We start from the raw sequence: 18688 nt of genomic DNA on the forward strand, positions 1-18688 counted from the left end.
CTCCGCCTCAAAAAAAAAAAAAAAAAAAAAAAAAAAAAGATGATCCAAACATAGGAGCTCTGACCAATTTGAAGGCCCCCCTTCCAGCCTCCTCCTCCCAGCTATATCCTCACTGGGTTGCCCCAACAGCCCCAGAGACCCAGGTAATTACCTGCCAAACCTAGGTGTCCTGCTGCTGGCTTTTCACCCCTGACCCATTCCAGACCCACCCCAGGCCCCGAATCCGTACTCACCCAGCTCCGGCCCGGGACTATACCAGCCCGTCATAGAGGGACAGCGCCTGCACTATGGACGGGTCTGCCTTGGACCCCTCCTGGAACTCCTGCAGGGTCAGCTTCCCATCGGCATTCTGTGAGCAGAGAGAGGTGGCTGAGGGTGCAGAGCCTCCCAGGAGAGGGCTCTGGACAAGCCCAGCCCAGGGCCGGTCCCAAGAGCCCTTCCAAGGTTAGATCAGGAGGGAGGCAACGTGGCTCAGGGCCTACAAGCAGCCAGCACCAGACAGACCTCGGCACTCAGGGCAGGGTAGCCTTGGGCCGTGGCCCACCTCTCTGGGCATGTTTCTTCACCTGGGGATGGTGGGTAATTACCTGGCTTCCTCCAGGCACTGGGGTGACAGCTCTGTGCTTGACCAACTGGAAGTAACTCCACACACGTCATAGTTAATGATATTAACCTCCATCAATGTGAGTAATCGACAAGGCTGAGAGCCTCATGCAGTTCTCTAGGGTTGCTCTTGGGAAGGCATTTAAACTGTCCCTGGTGCAGCCCACATTGGCCACTGGGAGACCCGGCCTGGGCTGGACATGGCTCAGGAGGAGGAATTTTAGTGGGTCTCTTGGGGAGGGGACGGTTTGGGCCAGAATCCCTTCCCCGGACCATCTCTCAAGGAAGCCCGTGAGACCACAAGAAAAAGGCCACAGAGACCTCCTACTCCACCCCGGGTATCCAGAGAGGGCAAGCGCCGACCACAGTGCGGACGAGCACAGCCCAGCCATGCTCGGGGATCGCTGGCTGCGTACACGACACACACCAAGCACAGCGCAATCCTCAGTGCATGGAACCCTGACGGCCAAGCCAAGAGGAGGGTGCTGCTCTCATCCCCATTTACCAGGGAGGAAGCTGAGGCTCCGTCACCTACCCAGGCCCCAGGGCTGGGAAATGGGGAAGTCAGATTCACACGCCAGTCAGTGTGACCACAGGGTCTGTGCTATTTCCCAAAATGAGGGAGGTGCAGACAGGGGGGCGGTAATGAGTGCGTGGCCTTGGCCTTAACCACGTGGAAGCACACTGCGAGAAACTTATTATTCTGTGCTCCACACACTGCTGATAGATCTTTTTTTTTTTTTTTTTTGAGACGGAGTCTGTCACCCAGGCTGGAGTGCAGTGGCGCGATCTCGGCTCACTGCAGCCTTGGCTTCCCAGGCTCCAGCCATCCTCCCACTTCAGCCTCCTGAGTAGCTGGGACCACAGGTGCACACCACCACACCCAGCTAATTTTTGTATTTTTTGTAGAGACGGGGTTTCATCACGTTGTCCAGGCTGGTCTCAAACTCATGAGCTCAAGTGATCCACTTGCCTTGGCCTCCCAAAGAGCTGGGATGACAGGCGTGAGCCACCGCGCCCGGCCATTTTATATTATTTTGCTGAAGGCACGTAACACCTGGATTTCCCTAATGTCATTATTTCAAATTTACATTTAAGTTATTTTAGTTTTTAAAAAGTTTGATTTAAAGACAGATTCCTTACTTTTTTGGAGTCCCTTTTTTTAGGTTTTTATTTTAGGCGCAAGGATCCATGTGCAGGTTTGTTATATAGGTTAATCCTGTGTTGTGGGGGGTTTGTCGTACAGACTATTTCATCACCCATGTGATAAGCACAGTACCTGATAATAGGAGGGTTTCCAGCCTCACCCTCCTCTCACCCTTCACCCTCAAGTAGGCCCCGGCGTCTATCGTTCCTTTTTTTTTTGTTTTTTTTCTTTTTTTTTGAGACAGAATCTCGCTCTTGTTGCCAGGCTGGAGTGCAGTGGCACGATCTCTGCTCACTGCAACCTCCGCCTCCCAGGTTCAAGCAATTCTCCTGCCTCAGCCTCCCGAGTAGCAGGGATTACAGGCATGTGCCATCACACCCGGCTAACTTTTGTGGTTTGTTTGTTTGTTTGTTTGAGACTGCGTCTCGCTCTGTTGCCCAGGCCGGCATGCAATGGCGCGACCTCCGCTCACTGCAACCTCTGCCTCCTGGATTTTTTTTTTTTTTTTAAGTAGAGACAGGGATTCACCATGTTGTCCAAGCTGGTCTTAAACTCCTGACCTCAGGTGATTCACCCGCCTCGGCCTCCCCAAAGTGCTGGGATTACAGGTGTGAGCCACCACGCCTGGCCTTTGGTTCCCTTTAAAGACGGGTTTCTTAACCTTGAGCCTGTGAATAGAAGTCAGCAGGTCTGTGAACTTGGGGGAAAAAAAAATCAGTCTTTCTTTTCACTAACCTCTATCTGAAATGTAGGTTCTCCTTTGATGGAAGCCTAGGTGATGGTCCCCAACAGGACCTGCAGTGCCTGTGATCTGTCGACAGTAGGGGTCACGGGTCTTTTCATAACACACCCCAGTTGCTGCAGATATGACAGCTCGCAATTTCGGGGGTTGTTGGACTCACCACCACATCTTAGTGAATGCATTAAGAAAGCAGCTCACAGAATGCTACATCACAGATTCTTTTTTAAAAATACTCTGACAGCTGTTTTCTAAAATAATCAGCTTCCTTTTTGATCTTATGGATTTTATTTTATGCACTTAAAGCCATTATTCTGAGAAGTCTGTAGGCTTCTCCAGAATGCCAAAGGGGTCCACGGCAAACAAACGAAGAAAAGGCCAAGGACTTTGGTTGATTAAAGAAAACATGCTGAGCAAACTGACTTAAGACTCTGGACACTGGATAGGGCTAGCTGCTGAGCCTGGATATGACACATGCCACCTGCCGTGAGCCATGGAAGGGGCTGGCAGCAAAGCCAGGCCCAGGCTGCAGGGACTCCAATTCCTGCCATCGACACCTTGCCTCCCTGGTCCAGGACCAGCCCCGCCCCCGCCTCACCTTGTCCATCATGGCAAAGATCCGGTCCACCCTCTTCTCAGGAGTGTTCTCCTCCTCTGGGAGCTCCACAGTATTCCCCTGCAGGGATGGACAAGGCGGGGCTGGGCCCTGGCACTCTGGGCTTTGGGCTCTTGGCCACACATTTGCCCCCCAGACCTGGCAGTTTCCAGATGAGGGCCGCCCCCCTCTTCTTTCCCCTCCCCATCCCTGCCATTCTGCCCCAGAACATCCCACACCCCAGCCCCACTATCTGCCGGCTCCTGCCTGCCTGCCCAGACAGAGACATACAGAACGGCTCAGCCAGTGACCCCTGCTTCCACCTGGGCAGGAGCATGGCTGCACAGCTGCTCGCTCTCTCTCTCTCTCTCTCACTGGCTTTGCCCCTCCTGCCACCCCTAACCACACGGGACCCAGCCTCTCACCACCATCTGGTAAATGGCGTCCACAATGTCCAGCATCTCGTTCCTGGTGATGTAGCCGTCGTTGTCCAAGTCGTAGAGCTTGAAGGCCCCTGTAAGCAAGTGGCAGTACTGAGTGATCCTGGGCTGGGGCAGTGGGGAGGGGCCTTCAACTCGCCCCTCCTCTCTGCACGCCAACATGCAGTCAGTGACTGAACGGCCCATTCCTAATGATGTAACTAATATTTACATCAGGATAGACGGGGACAGACACACTCACACACACACACACACACACACCCACACCCACACCCACACCATTGCAACTAGGCTGGGCACAGTGGCTCACACCTGTAATCCCAGCACTTTGGGAGGCTGAGGTGGGTGGACTGCTTGAGCCCAGGAGTTCGAGACCAGCCTGGACAACATGGCAAAACCCTGTCTCTACAAAAATACAAAAATTAGCCAGGCATGGTGGTGCATGCCTGTAGTTCCAGCTACTTGAGAGGCTGAGGTGGGAGGATGGCTTGAGCCCAGGAGGCGAAAGTTGCAATAAGCTGAGATCGAGCCACGACACTCCAGCCTGGGTGACAAAGCAATTCTCTCTCTTTCTCTATCTATAGTATATATAATATATATTATATATTTTATATATATATATATATATATATATATATTTAAAAATAACAGGGCCAGGCACAGTGACTCACCCCTGTAATCCTAGCACTTTGGGAGGCCGAGGCAGGAGGATCACCTGAGGTCAGGAGTTCGAAAACAGCCTGGCCAACATGGTGAAACCCTGTCTCTACTAAAAATACAAAAATTAGCTGGATGTGGTGGCAGGTGCCTGTAGTTCCAGCTACTTGGGAGGCTGAGGTGGGAGGATGGCTTGAGTCCAGGAGGCGCAGGCTGCAATAAGCCGAGATCGAACTACTGCATTCCAGCCTGGGTGACAGAGCAAGACTTTCTCTCTCTCTCTCTCTCTCTCTCTCTGTGTATATATATAAAATTATATATATATAAATATATATTAAATATGTAAATATTAAAAAATATATATATATATAAATTTAAAATAACAGGACCAGGCATGGGGGCTCACACCTGTAATCCCAGCACTTTGGGAGGCCGAGGCGGGTGGATCATCTGAGGTCAGGAGTTCGAGACCACCCTGGCCAACATGGCGAAACCCCATCTCTACTAAAAATACAAAAATTAGCTAGGTGTGATAGTGCGTGCCTCTAATCCCAGCTACTTGGGAGGCTGAAGCAGGAGAATTGCTTGAACCCGGGAGGCGGAGATTGCAGTGAGCTGAGATCATGTCATTGCATTCCAGCCTGGGTGACAGATTGAGACTCTGTCCATAAATAAATAAATAAAATAAAAAATAAAATAAAGGGATGGGTCATTGGGCTTCCAGGGCTGAGGCCTCAGTGGCTGGAGCTGAGTGCGTGGGAGAGTCGGGGGCCTGGGATGTGGCCCAGAGGAGCTCCCCTCTCCTTTCCCCGACTCCAGTCCCCGCCTCCTCCCCACAGTCCACTCTGATCCCACAATTATGGTGTGGCCTGCTACAGTCAACATTAGAAAATAAAATAGTGCATCGGGAGGAGGAGCTTTTGCATAAATAAAATTCTCTTTTATTTATTTAAAAAAAAAAAAAAAGAAAGAAAAAGAAACTGCAGGGTCTTCTCCCTGCCGATGGAATGAAGTGTGAAAGTCTTACCCAGCAGGGAGCTCTGGCCAGCTGGTTTCCATCTTCCCTCCCCTCCATGCACCCTGCGTTCCTGCTAATGCCGCCAGGGGCATGCACAATTTCCCCTCCCATCTCCCTCTCAGCCTCCCTCCACCGGGCCTCGCACACGCGGGCCCCCTGACTGGAGCCTCACACCCCCTCCCTAGCCCCTCTCATCCCCAGCTCCGCGCCTGCCAGGCAGGTCCTCTCCTGCTCATGACTCCCTCTCAGGATTTTTTTTTTTTTAAATCCTGCTGCCACTCTAGACTGATCGCCCTGAGAGCAGGGACCCGTCTATAGTGTCTATCTTATCCCCTAGTGGATCCCTGGTACCAACACGTGGCTGTGTTCAGACGTTATTTGGTGAATGAATGAGTGAGTAAGTGAATGAGTGTAAGCAAGAATCAAAGCAATGACTACGAAAGAGGTGGGTCCGGCACTGAACCCGGGTCTTGGGTCCCCACTGCCCCTCCTGCTGCCCAGGTCTGCACCTGCCCGAGTGCAGCCAAGGCTCCTGCCAGCCTCTGCCCCCAGCCCGCCCTGTCCACCTGCCTCAGCGAGCCTCCTTCTGCTGCCGGTCGCCTCCAGGAAACTCTCCCACTGGAAGCACAGATGTCTGTGCTGCTCTCTGAACCCTGGACAGTCGGCCTGGCCTAGTTACGTGGCTATGTGAGGGCCACCTGCCCAGGGCCCAGGCCTGCCCTCTGCAGACGCGGCTGGGACGCCATCTGTGGTCACTACGGTGGGTGTCTGGCACCCCTGCCTGGTGAGGGCCGAGGGCTGCCTCCCTCTGACCTGGGCCCTCCAGCTGCTGCCCCACAGGGTCAACGGGGCAGGACTTACATCGCAGCTTCTCATCCAGGGTTCCCCGCGAGGTCACCGACAGCGCCTGGATGAACTCGGAGAACTCGATTCGCCCGTCCTGACCGGAGAGAGAGGGGATGGCCTCGGTCAGTGCCAGCCAGGCCACTGGGTCAGGCTGAATCTCGGGGATGGGCGAGGGGCAGTCGCAGGCTCCAGACATCGTGGCCAACGGACATTCAGGTGGAGAGCACAGGCTTGAAGGAATGGGGGGCGAGAGGCGACGAGAGGGTAGGGAGCAGAGGCTGGGGGACTGTGTCGGGGGTTAGAAGTGTGAGAGGCCAGGCAGGAGGCACAGGAAGAAGGGCTGAGGCTGAACGGAAAGGCTGACTCCGCTCCTGATGGGAGAAGGTGCCCGAAGCACCAACGCCTGCACTCCTCTCAGCAACAGCCTGGAAGCCCCTCGGCCTAGAGCTGTGGGCTCACGGGCTTTTGCAGAGGGCAGGCCGCTGCAGGCTGTTTAATTCCACCTCTTATTTGCAAATGAAGAAACTGAGGCCCAAGAAGCGAAGAGCCCTTCCCAGGGTCAGGAATGTGACTCCCAGCCTGGGGGTACCTGGGAGAAGCTGGGGGTGGGATAAAATAGAAACCTCCGTGGTGCCAGCAGCAGGGGGTACAGAGACAAGTGACAGTAAATCCACCCTCAAATGCTACTGCAGGACAAATCAGGGTCAACGCAGACAACCCAACAGCTGTGGGTGCAGCCGCTGCCCGGAGGTGACACAAGCTACCACATGGTAAGTCTTGAAAACATGATGCTGGGTGGAAAAAGCCAGGAACAAAAGATCCTATAGCTTACGATTCTCAGAGCCTCAGTTTCCGGACCTACAAAATGGGTATTAAAATACCCAGCTCCCAGGTGCAAGATCTCATTAAAAATAATCCATGTATGGCCAGACACGGTGGCTCACACCTATAATCCCAGCACTTTGGGAGGCCAAGGCAGGTGGATCATCTGAGGTCAGGAGTTCGAGACCAGCCTGCGCAATACGGTGAAACCCCATCTCTACTAAAAATTAAAAAAATTAGCCAGGTGTGGTGACGGGCGCCTGTAATCCCAGCTACTCAGAAGGCTGAGGCAGAGGAATCGCCTGAACCCGGGAGGTGGAGGTTGCAGTGAATCGAGATTACAACATTGCACTCCGGTCTGGGTGACACAGTGACACTCTGTCTCAAAAAAAAAACAAAAAAAAATCCATGCAAAGAGCTTACACATAGTAAATGTTCAGGAAATATTGGTTATTATTATTAATCCTGTTATCATGGGAGTTACTTGCATTTTATGCTTGTAAGAGAAATGTCAGGGTGTACATGTGTATACATGCATGTGTGTGCACTGTATACATATGCATATGTGTATATGTCTCTCTGTGTGTACACGTGTGTGCACCTGCAAGTCCATGCATTGTGTGCATACGTGTGTGTTTGTGTGCACTGTATGAATACACAGGTGTGTTTGCATGTGTGGCTGCATCTCCATGTATGTGTGCATGGTATTCATCTGCATGTGCACATACACGTCTGTGTGAGAGCTTGGATGTGCATGTCAGTACATGTGTGGGTGTACACATGTGTGAACACGTGTGCATGCATTTGGATGCATCTGTGTTTATTGTGTGTGTGTCTGCATGTGTACATGTGCATGCATTTATGTGCGGCTGTGTATCTGTGCATGTCAGCATGAACTTGTGTGTGTGTTCCTTCTCTAGAAGGGAACATCGGCAGGAGAGAGTGGGCGTGGAGGCGCTGCGGGTACCCACAGGAGCTGAGCCAGCTGCCGCAGGAGGGAAAAGGCTCCGGGTTGACGCAGGCCCCATCAATCCCCAGCTCACCTTGTTTTCATCAAAGACGTTGAAAACAAACGTGGCAAACTTGGTGGGGTCTCCGAATGGAAAGAATTGCTTGTAGATCTTCTGGAAGCCCGCCGCATCCAGTTGCCCACTGGGGCAGTCCTTGATGAAGCCTTTGTACCTGGAGGCAGCAGACCAGGCCAGAGAGGGTAAAGGAGATGCCAACATCACCCACCCACCAACATCGCCCAGGAAAGGAAAGCTGTGGCTCCTTGTCCAAAGAGATGGTGCCACCTGGGGCCATGGGCACAGACCTGGACTTGATAGGCACAGGCAAAGTCCCACCTCTGCCTCTCACTAGCGGAGTGACCTTGGATACAGACCTCACCTCTCCTAGCCTCGTCTGCATAAGGGGGTTACGAACTGACAAAGGAATTAACCCAGATACTGCACACAGAGTGAGCACTTGGCCACCCAACCCTGCGCTCCACCCGAGGGGGCTAAAACGAGAGTCACATGAACGGCCTCCCCGAAGCCGCAGGCCTGCACGAGACTCTCCCACCTCCCCAGCTTCTCCGCTGAGCCCCTCCTGGCATCAGGCTGGGTGGGCCGCTGCTGGTGCTGGTGGGTAGACCACCATATGGAGCCGGCAGGTGGCTCCTCCCACATGCCCACACCCCACCCCTCAGCCTCTGTTCCCAGGGAACTTAGTAAACAGCATGGGGGACCCTGGCTGTTCCAACTGGACTTGTCCACCCTGCAGCCCTGGTGCCCAGCACAAAACCCTCCAGATTCCTAGGCGGCTGATGCTGGAAAGGCTTTGCGCTCCCAATCCCAGGCCAAATCTCTGCCATTCACTCACTGTACAGCCTCGAGCAAATGCCCTCGCCCGTCTGAGCCTCCGTTTCCTCATCCATAAAAAGGGGTGGTTCTCACACCCCTCTTGTTGGTATCAGGGGACATGGTGCATGTAACCACAGGGCTCAGCACAAAAACGAGGCAAGAGTGTGATCTTTAGAACTGCGAACTTAAATATGTGTTGTTCTAAACCGATTCACAAGCTGGGTCCTGTAGGCAGTTTAACCGCCCCTCCCACCCCACCTCCAGGGAAACACGCACTCCTCCGAGGACGACTGCTTCCACAACAGCAAGCCAGAGAGAGGCCAGCTGTCAGCAGCACCAGCTATTACCTTTGCAGGGCCTGACCCGACTGGGAACTCTGCACACCTTATTCTCCTAGAATGGCCCTAACAGCACTATGAGAAGGTACTATGAGGAAGCCTTTTTTTTTTTTTTTTTGAGATAGAGTCTTACTCTGTCGCCAAGGCTGGAGTGCAGTGGCAGGATCTCGGCTCACTGCAACCTCCACCTCCTGGGTTCAAGCGATTCTCCGCCCTCAGCCTCCCGAGCAGCGGGGATTACAGGCATGCACCACGACACCCAGCTAATTTTTGTAGTTTTAGTAGAGATAGGGTTTTGCCATGGTGGCCAGGCTGGTCTCAAACCCCTGACCTCAGGAGATCTGCCCACCTCAGCCTCCCAAAGTGCTGGGATTACAGGCGTGAGCCACAGTGCCCGGCCGAGGAAGCCCATTTTACAGCTGAAGAAACAGGCTCAAAGAGAGGAAGACATTTGCAAGTCCTCGAGCCCAGACGACAGCTGAGGTGGGATCGAAGGTGAATGCCAAAGGGACCGATGCTCAGAGAAGCCAGATCACCAAAGACTTTCACACAGTCCCACTGTCCCCCATTTTAATGTGACTCACACAAAGCCTCCACCCTTCCTTCAGACATTGGAGAGGGTTCTGGGAGAACCGTGCATGGTGTGTGCAGCGCTGTGATTAGGGCCCATACAGAGAGGAGGCACATGGAAAAGTCACCGTCCACCTCCCCAGTGAAGAGGAATCTAAGGGACTGGAATGGACCCTGGGCACACGAAGACCTGAAGGGACATGTGGGGCACCCAGGGGTGGCACCCTGAAAATTCTGCGGCCTGAATGGTGAAGCTCAGGCACCCAGCCTCCTGCCAGTACTGTGGCTGCTGCTGCAGGAGTGAAGGCAGTTGAGGGGAGGAGGAGGATGGGGGAGGGCAGAGAAGATGGAGCAGGATGTGGGAGGAAGGGCAGTTGTTCTTGAGTCAGACCACAGCAGGCTCATGACCATCCCAACAGCGCCCACAGCAAGCAGGAGGCCGTGGATAGGCCAGCCCTCTGCACCTTTCCCTGTCCCCACCCCAGAACACCTTGAAGGGCGCTAGAGGCCCAGGGTGGTAGGTCCTGGCTCAGGAACCACAGGCCTTTGTAAGAGCCCATGACAGCAGCCCAAACCCCGGCACTGTGCTGAGAGCGTGGTTCCCTTGGCAGGTCGGCCCAACCATCCCATTTCACAGATGCCGGCACTGAGGCACAAAGAGATCAGGTCCACAGCAATGCGTGAGACTTGGAGCCCACCCCGCCTGTCTTGTCCTCTGCCCTGCCGGCCGGTGTGCGGCCCCAGCATCCGTCCCTCCCATGCATGTGATGTCCGCAGGCCCACCCAGAATGCCTGCAGCCTGGCAGGACTCTCGGGGTCTACTGGCCTTTGCTCAGCCCTAAGGTCTGTTCTGAGCCCCTGCTTGGATCGGCCAAGCAAGAAGGAAGCAAAGCACATGGATCTCAAGTCCCTTCCCACAGCAGGAGGAAGGGACAGAGCCACCCCGCTCCTGGCCCTTAAAGCTGCCTTCTCCCTGCTTCTTTTGAGTTTCTTCTGTTTCAGCCTGGCCCATGACCCCAGACCCCCAGGCCGAGATGGGCCCCTGGGCAGCGGAGGGAACATGCCTGGCACCAGGACTTAATGACCCATGTGGGGGCACACCCAGCTGTCACCAGAACTCTCTGGATGCCAGGTGGTTCCTTCTGCTTCGTGCAAACCTTCTAACTTCTCCACAATGACTCTGTGTTACTTGAGTGATTCTAAAAGGTTATTCGAAACAATAAAGACAAAACAAAAGGCACCCAAAAGCCTCCCTGCGGATGGCTCACAAGGGACTGCTCTAAGGAGACGGAGGCTGTGCACAGCGCCAGCACAGTGAGCAGCTGTGGAAGGCTGGCAGTGAACGTCTTTGCAGAGGGAAACCGGCTTCAGTGGGGAGCCTTTGGGGGCCTATCCGGTTACCCCCGCAGAGGTTATCACTGTGGGGCCCCAGCTCCCTTCTGTGCCATTAGCAGGGGCCCCAAGAAGCCCCCACGAGGCAATGCCCATGAGAAGGTGCCCAGCCTGATGTTCCAGCTTCCTCCTGCCAAACACCCCATACTCCGCACCCAGACTTCAGACAGGCTCCTCTGTCTCCTTGACAGGAAGAGAAGTCCTCCTCTTCTCACTTGGCCTCGACCTGTCCCCTGGCCCTTGCCTGCCTGGCCCAGCTGTAGCAAGAATCCTAAGTCGGTGTAGCCAGAATCCCCACCCCCACAATATCTGATCAAATTCCTCGTCCCCGCTTCATGTGTGAGTCCTCGTCCCGTCTCCAGCATCAGCCTGACCAGTCAGTTCAGCAGGAATCCCCTGCCCTGGAGGTCTCCTCTTAGTTTCCATCCGCTGACCCCTCACCTGTTCATTGGCTGTGAAGCCTCACTTTTCCTCGCATTTAGAGCTGAGTCCACTCTCTCCCAGGTTGTGATAGTCCTGACACCTATTGCAAGAGTCCCGAACGAAGCCTTCCTGGCCATTTTAAGAAGCGTCGGAATCTCGCTTTCTTTAACATGGGCCCATCCACTGTCCCGCCAGGCCCCAGCTTAGATGCTGCTTCTTTCAGGAAGACGGCCCAGCCCCAGGTCTGAGGCCTCGGGACCTCTTCTGCACCCCTGCCCGCTCGTCCGTCCCAGCAGAGCGTGGACCACGCTCTACCATATGTGCCTCCAGGTCAGTCGCCCACCGGAACGTAAGCCCCCGACACCGCCGTGCCCTGATGACCCGCATGAGGCCTGGCACGAAACATGGACCTGGGGCATGTTTGTCTGGTGAGGTGAATGAATAAACACACAAACTGCCAGGCAGGGGCGGAGGGAGCAAGAGCCCAGTTGGTGTCTGGTTCCTTCTTCCGGAGCCCCATGGAACAGGGACATCCAGAGACCCTGGCGGAGACCTAAGAGCTCTGTGGGCACAGTTAGAAAACCACTGATGTGTGGCCAGGCGTGGTGGTTCATGCCTGTAATCCCAGCACTTTGGGAGGCAGAGGTGGGCAGATCATTTGAGGTCAGGAATTTGAGACCAGCCTGGACAACATGGTGAAACCCCATCTCTACTAAATATACAAAAATTAGCCAGGCCTGATGGCAGATGTCTGCTGTAATCCCAGCTACTCAGGAGGCTGAGGCAGGAGAATCACTTGAACCCGGGAGGCGGAGGTTGCAGTGAGCCGAGATCACGCCACTGTACTCCAGCCTGGGCGATAAAGTGAGACTCCATCTCAAGAAAAGAAAAGAAAGTGATGTGCTCCCACCCTCTGTGTATGGAGATAGGCCCAGAGAGGGAGAGAGACAGCTTGAAAGTCACACAGCAAGTCACCAGCAGAAACAAGGCTCAGACCCAGGGCTCCTGCCTCCCAGGCTCCCTCCCTGCCTCACCCACCCCTCCGGCAAGCCAGGCTGCACCGCCCCCGTGTAAGCGCATGGGTAAAGCGACTGCTACCCAAACATTACGTAACCTCCTCTTCATCATCAGAAGGTGGAGGAGGGAGCCTGCCTCAACTGGAGCAGAGAGACGGGATGGGGGGGTCTGAACCTTCCCAGACACCCCAGCCGCCCCCAGGCCTCTACCACCCTGCAAATCACAGCTCTGAGGCTGGGATTTCACGCCATGGTCCCAGCCTGACGTGCCACCCATCCGCCACCGGCTGGCTGAGTCAGGACCCCCTGAAGCAGCTGCACACCCCCTCTTGCAGTGAGCACCCGAGTGAGATGCTGGCTTATGATGAAGATCATGCCCAAGAATTCTGTCCCCCGGATGCCTGAGATATGTGACTCCATCCCCCACCCCTGGTCCAGGGTCAGATTCCCACAGGCCCGGGCCTCCTCCCTCCCCTCCTGCCAGTCCCTCCCTCTCTCCTTCAGACAGGCTGCCGCCAGGCCTGCTCTGGTGCTGGGACACGGGCCTGTGCCCCTGGCCTGGCCCTAAGCTGTCGTGCTGGGAGAGGACCCTAAGCAAACCCCTTTCCCACAACGGCCCTCAGTTTCCCTGTGAGTAAAGTAAGTGGCTCATACTAGATCAGGGTTCCCCACCCCAGCACTCCTGACGTTCAGGGCCAGGTCATTGTTGTGGAGGCCTGTCGTGTGCATGGTAGACGTTTAGCAGCATCTCCAGCCTCTACCGGACAGATGCCAGTAGCACCCCCTGCCCAAGTTAGGACAATCCCAAGTGTCTCCAGACATTGCCAAATATCCCCTCAGGGGCAGAACCATTCAGGTTGAGAACCACTAGACCGGATGGTCTCTGGGGACCCCCACGAGCTCCGGGGATCCGCCATAAGCATCTGTGATTCTAACAGCTATTCAGGAGACCTGAGAGCCAGGCACGGGGCTGTGTGCTTTCCAGGCATGATTCTGTCCCATCGTCCCATCGTCCAGGAGGCGAGGCCAATCCCGCCCACTTTACCAATGGAGAAACTAAGGTTTCTAGAGGTGAAGGCCCCTCCTGGCTCAGGGCGTCCATGCGCATGTCTTCTGCGTGGTCTGCTCCTCCCCCTCCTCCTCACCTGCCTGACTCCGCTCACCGCTTCCTTCTCAGCACCACAGCATCTCCCTGAGAGAAGCCCCCTCTGACGACCCCAGGCTGAGTCACACTCCAGGACACACTCCCAGCACCCCATCCCCTGGCTGGGCCTCGGTGGCACCTCGAGCAGCTGTGCCTCAGGAATGATTTGAGTGACTTGTGTAGTGACAGGCCAGTGCCTCGTATGGGCCGTTGAGGCAGGAACCCTATCTTCCAGTTCACCTCCAAACCTGCGCCACCCACTTCTGTGCCTGGCAAACATAGTAGCCGCTCCGTTAATGTCAGAGTCACACAGCTAGCCAACGAGGTGGCCGGGACCAGAGCCCAGACTCCAGAATGGGAGCTGCCTCTGAGCTTGGTATCGGGAAGGGGAGAGAGCGGTCGGCTCTCCTGGCCCTGTTCACCTCTCTGACAGCTCGGTGGAGGCCGAAAGTCCTCCACAGGCCTGTTTTCTTCCTTATCTTCTGCTTGATTCCAGACCCACAGTGGAAGGGACAGGAGTCCCAGCATCATTGCTGGCTCAGGCCAGGCCGGGGCAGGGGAGTAGAGATGGCACCAGGAGCAACCTGTTATCCCGAGTCTCCCTGCAGACTGGCGACTCAAGGTGCTCAGCACGGTCAGGGGTTCAGGGCAGGATCTCGGAGACCAGCCCCAGCATCTCCAGGCTCCAGAGGATGGATGGCTCTGAGGGTCCACCATGCAGGCCCCCAACTTCACACAGGTGCTTCATGTGTGCAGGAGACAGGGGTGGCAGAGGGGTCCCTAGAAGTATCATTATGATTGGGAATCTCCGTGATTATTTTCACTGATGGCATGGAGCATGCAGGAACTCTGTAATATAAAACAGGAGGCCAGGTGCAGTGGCTCACACCTGGAATCCCAGCACTTTGGGAGACCGAAGCGGGAGGATCACTTGAGCTCAGGAATTTGAGACCAGCCCGGGCAACAAAGCGAGACCCCATCTCTCCACACACACACACACAAAAAAAATTAGTGGAGCCGGGCACAGTGGCTTGTATTTGTCCTCCTAGCTGCTTGGGAGGCTGAGGGAGGACGGTCCCTTGAGCCCAAAAGTCTGAGGTTGCAGTGAACTATGATTACACCACTACACTCCAGCCTGGGCAACAAAGCCAGACCCTGTCTCAAAAGAAAAAAAAAAAAGAAAGAAAGAAAGAAAGAAAGAAAAAGGTGTTTAATTTTTTTTTTTTTTTTTTAAGTTTAAGAAACTGAAAAAGAAGGGCTCAAGCTTCAGTCCTGGCTTGATCCTGCCCCACTCCTGACCTGTGTGTGACCTGGGGCAGGTGACGATTCCCCTCAGAGCCTTGATTTCCTCATCTGTGAGGTGAGAGCCAACCTCACACCTTTCCTTCAGGCCCCTGAGTAGGCCTGGACAAATAAGCTGAGACTGTTAACACCACAGGATGTCCTGAGCACTGGCCATGCCCCAAGCCCTGATCTATGATCTTCCGCAACACCAGAGCCAGCAGCCGAGGACAGCCCAACCCCTGTTACCTCGTCCCACCAGCTGTCCCAAGAGGAAGGTTCCACCATACCCTCCCGAGTCCCCCACTCTGGCCCCATGGGAAGTCCTTCCGTTTTCCAAGACTGAGTCTCACTCTGTCGCCTAGGCTGGAGTGCAGGGGTGCAATTTTGACTCACTGCAACTTCCACCTCCCGGGTTCAAGCAATTCTCCTGCCTCAGCCGCCCGAGTAGCTGGGACTACAGACACCCGCCACCACCACGCCCAGCTAAGTTTTGTATTTTCAGTAGAGACGGGGTTTCATCATGTTGGCCAGGCTGGTCTTGAATTCCTGACCTCATGATCTGGCCTCCTCGACCTCCCAAAGTGCTGGGATTACAGGCATGAGCCACCGCGCCCGGCCAGGAAGTCGTTTCTAATACCCAATCTCCTAGTACACGGGCAGAGAAGTACCAAGATCCCTCATTGCCCCTCCCCACCCAGTAACTCAGTCCGAGATGCGTATGCAGAGGTCACACCTCACACAACCTTGTTCGTGAACAGGGTCTTAACTCTTTGTGGTTCAGAGACCCCTTTGGGGATTAGAGAAGAGCCATGGCGCCAGGCCTCAGAGGCAGGCCCAGGCTGTGAAGAACGGGGCCTGCGATCCCCAGCCACAGGAAGCCAAGGTTTCTGATACAGTTGACTGTGTTTGGGAACCAGCTCTTCAAGACAGGGTAGAGATGAGAAAAGAAAATCCTAGATTCAACAACGGCGTTCTTACACTTCTTTAAAAGGGAAGGGGGAAGGGAAGAAAAGAAATCTGTCATTTCATAAAAATCCTGAAAGCTGACTGCCACGTGCAAAACAGTTCCCACTCCAGCGCTGGGGCTCCTCCCACACCTCCCACCTTCTCTTCCCCACCACAGCGCCAGGCTGGGTGAATGCCCTCGTCCACCAGGAGACTCCAAGCACCTCGCCCCCCTCCGTCCCTGATGCCCCCCAGCAACCAGCACTGGCCTGGCATAAAGTAGGTGCTCAGTAAAGATGTCCTGAATGGATCAGTGAACAAATGAATGAATGATTGAATGCTCCCGGAACACACGGGTCCAACTCCAGTTTGGCTTCTAGTTCTCTGAGGGCCTGAGCAAGCCCCCCCAACTGCCGGACCTCAGTCTCCCAAAAGCCCTGGTCCTCTAGGACTTCCCCTGAATTTGCCACTCTCAGCTCCTGCAGGTTTGTGTCCTCTGGGATCCTGCTGGGAGGCCAGCCCTGCATCTCCTGCCATGCTGATGATACTGCGGCAGCTGCTCTCTGCAGTGCAAAAGGTGGGACAGAGATTGCTAGAGGGATAAATCATAAAGCATAATCCCAAGCTGCAATCAGCCAGGCGCAGCAGGGACGGGCGCAGCGGCAGGCTCGGCAAATTATTCTCCCATTATCTCTTCAAACAACTCCCTCCAGGGGCATGCCCCTCCCCGCACTCCCTCGAGACCTGGAGGAGGGTCCCAAATAGCCATGAGATGGTTCCTCTTCCTTTCCCTTCCCCCCAGTAGCCTCCGGTTTTATGGGTTTCCCAGAGCAAGAAAGCAAGAAGCCGGCAGGTCTAAGCCCCAATATTCGGGACCACGGAGGCACAGCGAGCTGGACCGAGACTCCACACACACACACAGAGCTGTGTGACCTGGGCAAGGGTCTCCACCCTTCAGAGCCTCAGTCTCTTCATCTGTAAAATGGGGCTGCTCTTTGGATTCTCCCTACGGCCCTGTTCCATCAGCACGGTGCCTGCCCGCAGGAAGGCCCCCAGTGTGTTGCTGAGCCTGTCTCCACGCCCACTCTGCCTGGGGCGGCCCAGAATCAACAGCTTGCCCTGTTGATACGAGTACACCATCCTCTGGCTTCCACCCACTACTTTTGCTATCATATTGCTAGGATATTTGGTTATTATAAAAGTAATAAAAGCCATTGCAGAGCCAGGCACAGTGGCTCACGCCCGTAATCCCAACGCTTTGGGAGGCTGAGGCGGGCAGATTTCCTGAGGTCAGAAGTTCGAGACCAGCCTGGCCAACATGGTGAAACCCTGTCTCTACTAAAAATACAAAAATTAGCCAGGTGTGGTGGTGGGTGCCTGTAATCCCAGCTACTTGGGAGGCTGAGGTAGGAGAACCGTTTGAACCCAGGAGGCGGAGGTTGCAGTGAGCCGAGATTGCACCACTGCACTCCAGCCTGGGCAACCAAGTGAGACTCTGTCTCCAAAAAAAAAAAAAAAAAAGTTGCAGAAAATTTGGAAAATAGGACACATAATCCACCAGAGGACACCCGCCCCCCCACCTCACACACCCACAACCAGCCTCAGCCTGCATCCATCCCATCTTTCTTCTCTGCCTACATTTTTTCCATCACGGACTAGTGCCCGATGATGGTGTGTACCCTGCTGTCTCCACTCAGGATAACAACCTCATCACTTTCCAGGTGATTACAGAGCTCACAGTCACCTTTAGAGGCCTGGGACCTGCCATTTCTTAAGCAGCCCTCATTGTGGTTCCTGATGTCCCACGACGGTGAACTGGGCTCAAGTGAGCCGGAACTAAGATAAAGAACAAGGGATGGGGAAGCGGGGGATACTGGGCTGACTGCAGACCCGGAAGCTGCCTGTGGACACCAATGTTGGCTCTACCTCTCAAAGCCTCCAGCTTCCTCCCTCTGCCAAATACAGACAACGGCACCAGCAGCTCAGAGCTGGGAGGCACCGAGTAGCTGGCACTGTGGGATGCCCAGTGCGGAGCCTGGCACAGGGTGAGCATGCCCAGTTGGCCTGGCCCGGGCCTCCTATTGCTGTGCCCTGGCCTGTGCTCTCCTGGGGGACTTGGGAGCCGACTGGCACTGGACCCCGAGTTCTAGTACAGGCTCTGCTTCTACTGACTTCGCAGCCCAGGACAAATCACAGAATCACTTAAGACCCTGTATGGGGCCGGGCGCGGTGGCTCAAGCCTGTAATCCCAGCACTTTGGGAGGCCGAGACGGGCGGATCACGAAGCCTGTAATCCCAGCACTTTGGGAGGCCGAGACGGGCGGATCACGAGGTCAGGAGATCGAGACCATCCTGGCTAACACGGTGAAACCCCGTCTCTACTAAAAATAATACAAAAAAAAAAAACTAGCCGGGCGAGGTGGCGGCGCCTGTAGTCCCAGCTACTCGGGAGGCTGAGGCAGGAGAATGGCGTGAACCCAGGAGGCGGAGCTTGCAGTGAGCTGAGATCCGGCCACTGCAGTCCAGCCTGGGCGACAGAGCGAGACTCCGTCTCAAAAAAAAAAAAAAAAAAAAAAAGACCCTGTATGGCAGCTGCTATATGTCAGCACAAACCCAGATGACCCTAGATCGTACAGGAAAGACAGGGACCTCCTCTCTGAGCGGCTGACTAGGGGTGAAGGTATGACTATCAAGACAGAACGAGCCATGCTGAGACTGGAGGCCAGTCTCCTTAGCAAAAGAAACGGTAGGGACAGAGGCTCTGAGGTGGGATGAGCTCGGCACAGGTGAGGGACAGCAAGTGTGGTCAGTGCACGGCGACCCAGGGGAAAAGTTGAGGTCAGAGACCTCAGGGAGCCTTGTGGG

General features: G+C 54.9%; 1 protein-coding gene across 1 annotated transcript in view; it reads right to left on the bottom strand.

The window, feature by feature from the left end:
• The window catches only part of NCS1 (neuronal calcium sensor 1), a 65907-nt gene that overhangs the window by 11582 nt on the left and 35637 nt on the right, over positions 1 to 18688 (bottom strand). Inside the window, exons 3-7 of the mRNA XM_025359613.1 lie at positions 7911 to 8049; positions 6061 to 6139; positions 3510 to 3598; positions 3088 to 3165; positions 234 to 349 (exon numbers count right to left, since the gene is read on the bottom strand). Of these exons, the coding sequence (XP_025215398.1) occupies positions 251 to 349; positions 3088 to 3165; positions 3510 to 3598; positions 6061 to 6139; positions 7911 to 8049 (484 nt within the window). The 3' untranslated portion in view covers positions 234 to 250. The remainder of the gene's footprint in view (positions 1 to 233; positions 350 to 3087; positions 3166 to 3509; positions 3599 to 6060; positions 6140 to 7910; positions 8050 to 18688) is intronic.

This window comes from Theropithecus gelada, chromosome 15, assembly GCF_003255815.1.
Source record: "Theropithecus gelada isolate Dixy chromosome 15, Tgel_1.0, whole genome shotgun sequence".
In the NCBI taxonomy this organism is placed as follows: domain Eukaryota; kingdom Metazoa; phylum Chordata; class Mammalia; order Primates; family Cercopithecidae; genus Theropithecus; species Theropithecus gelada.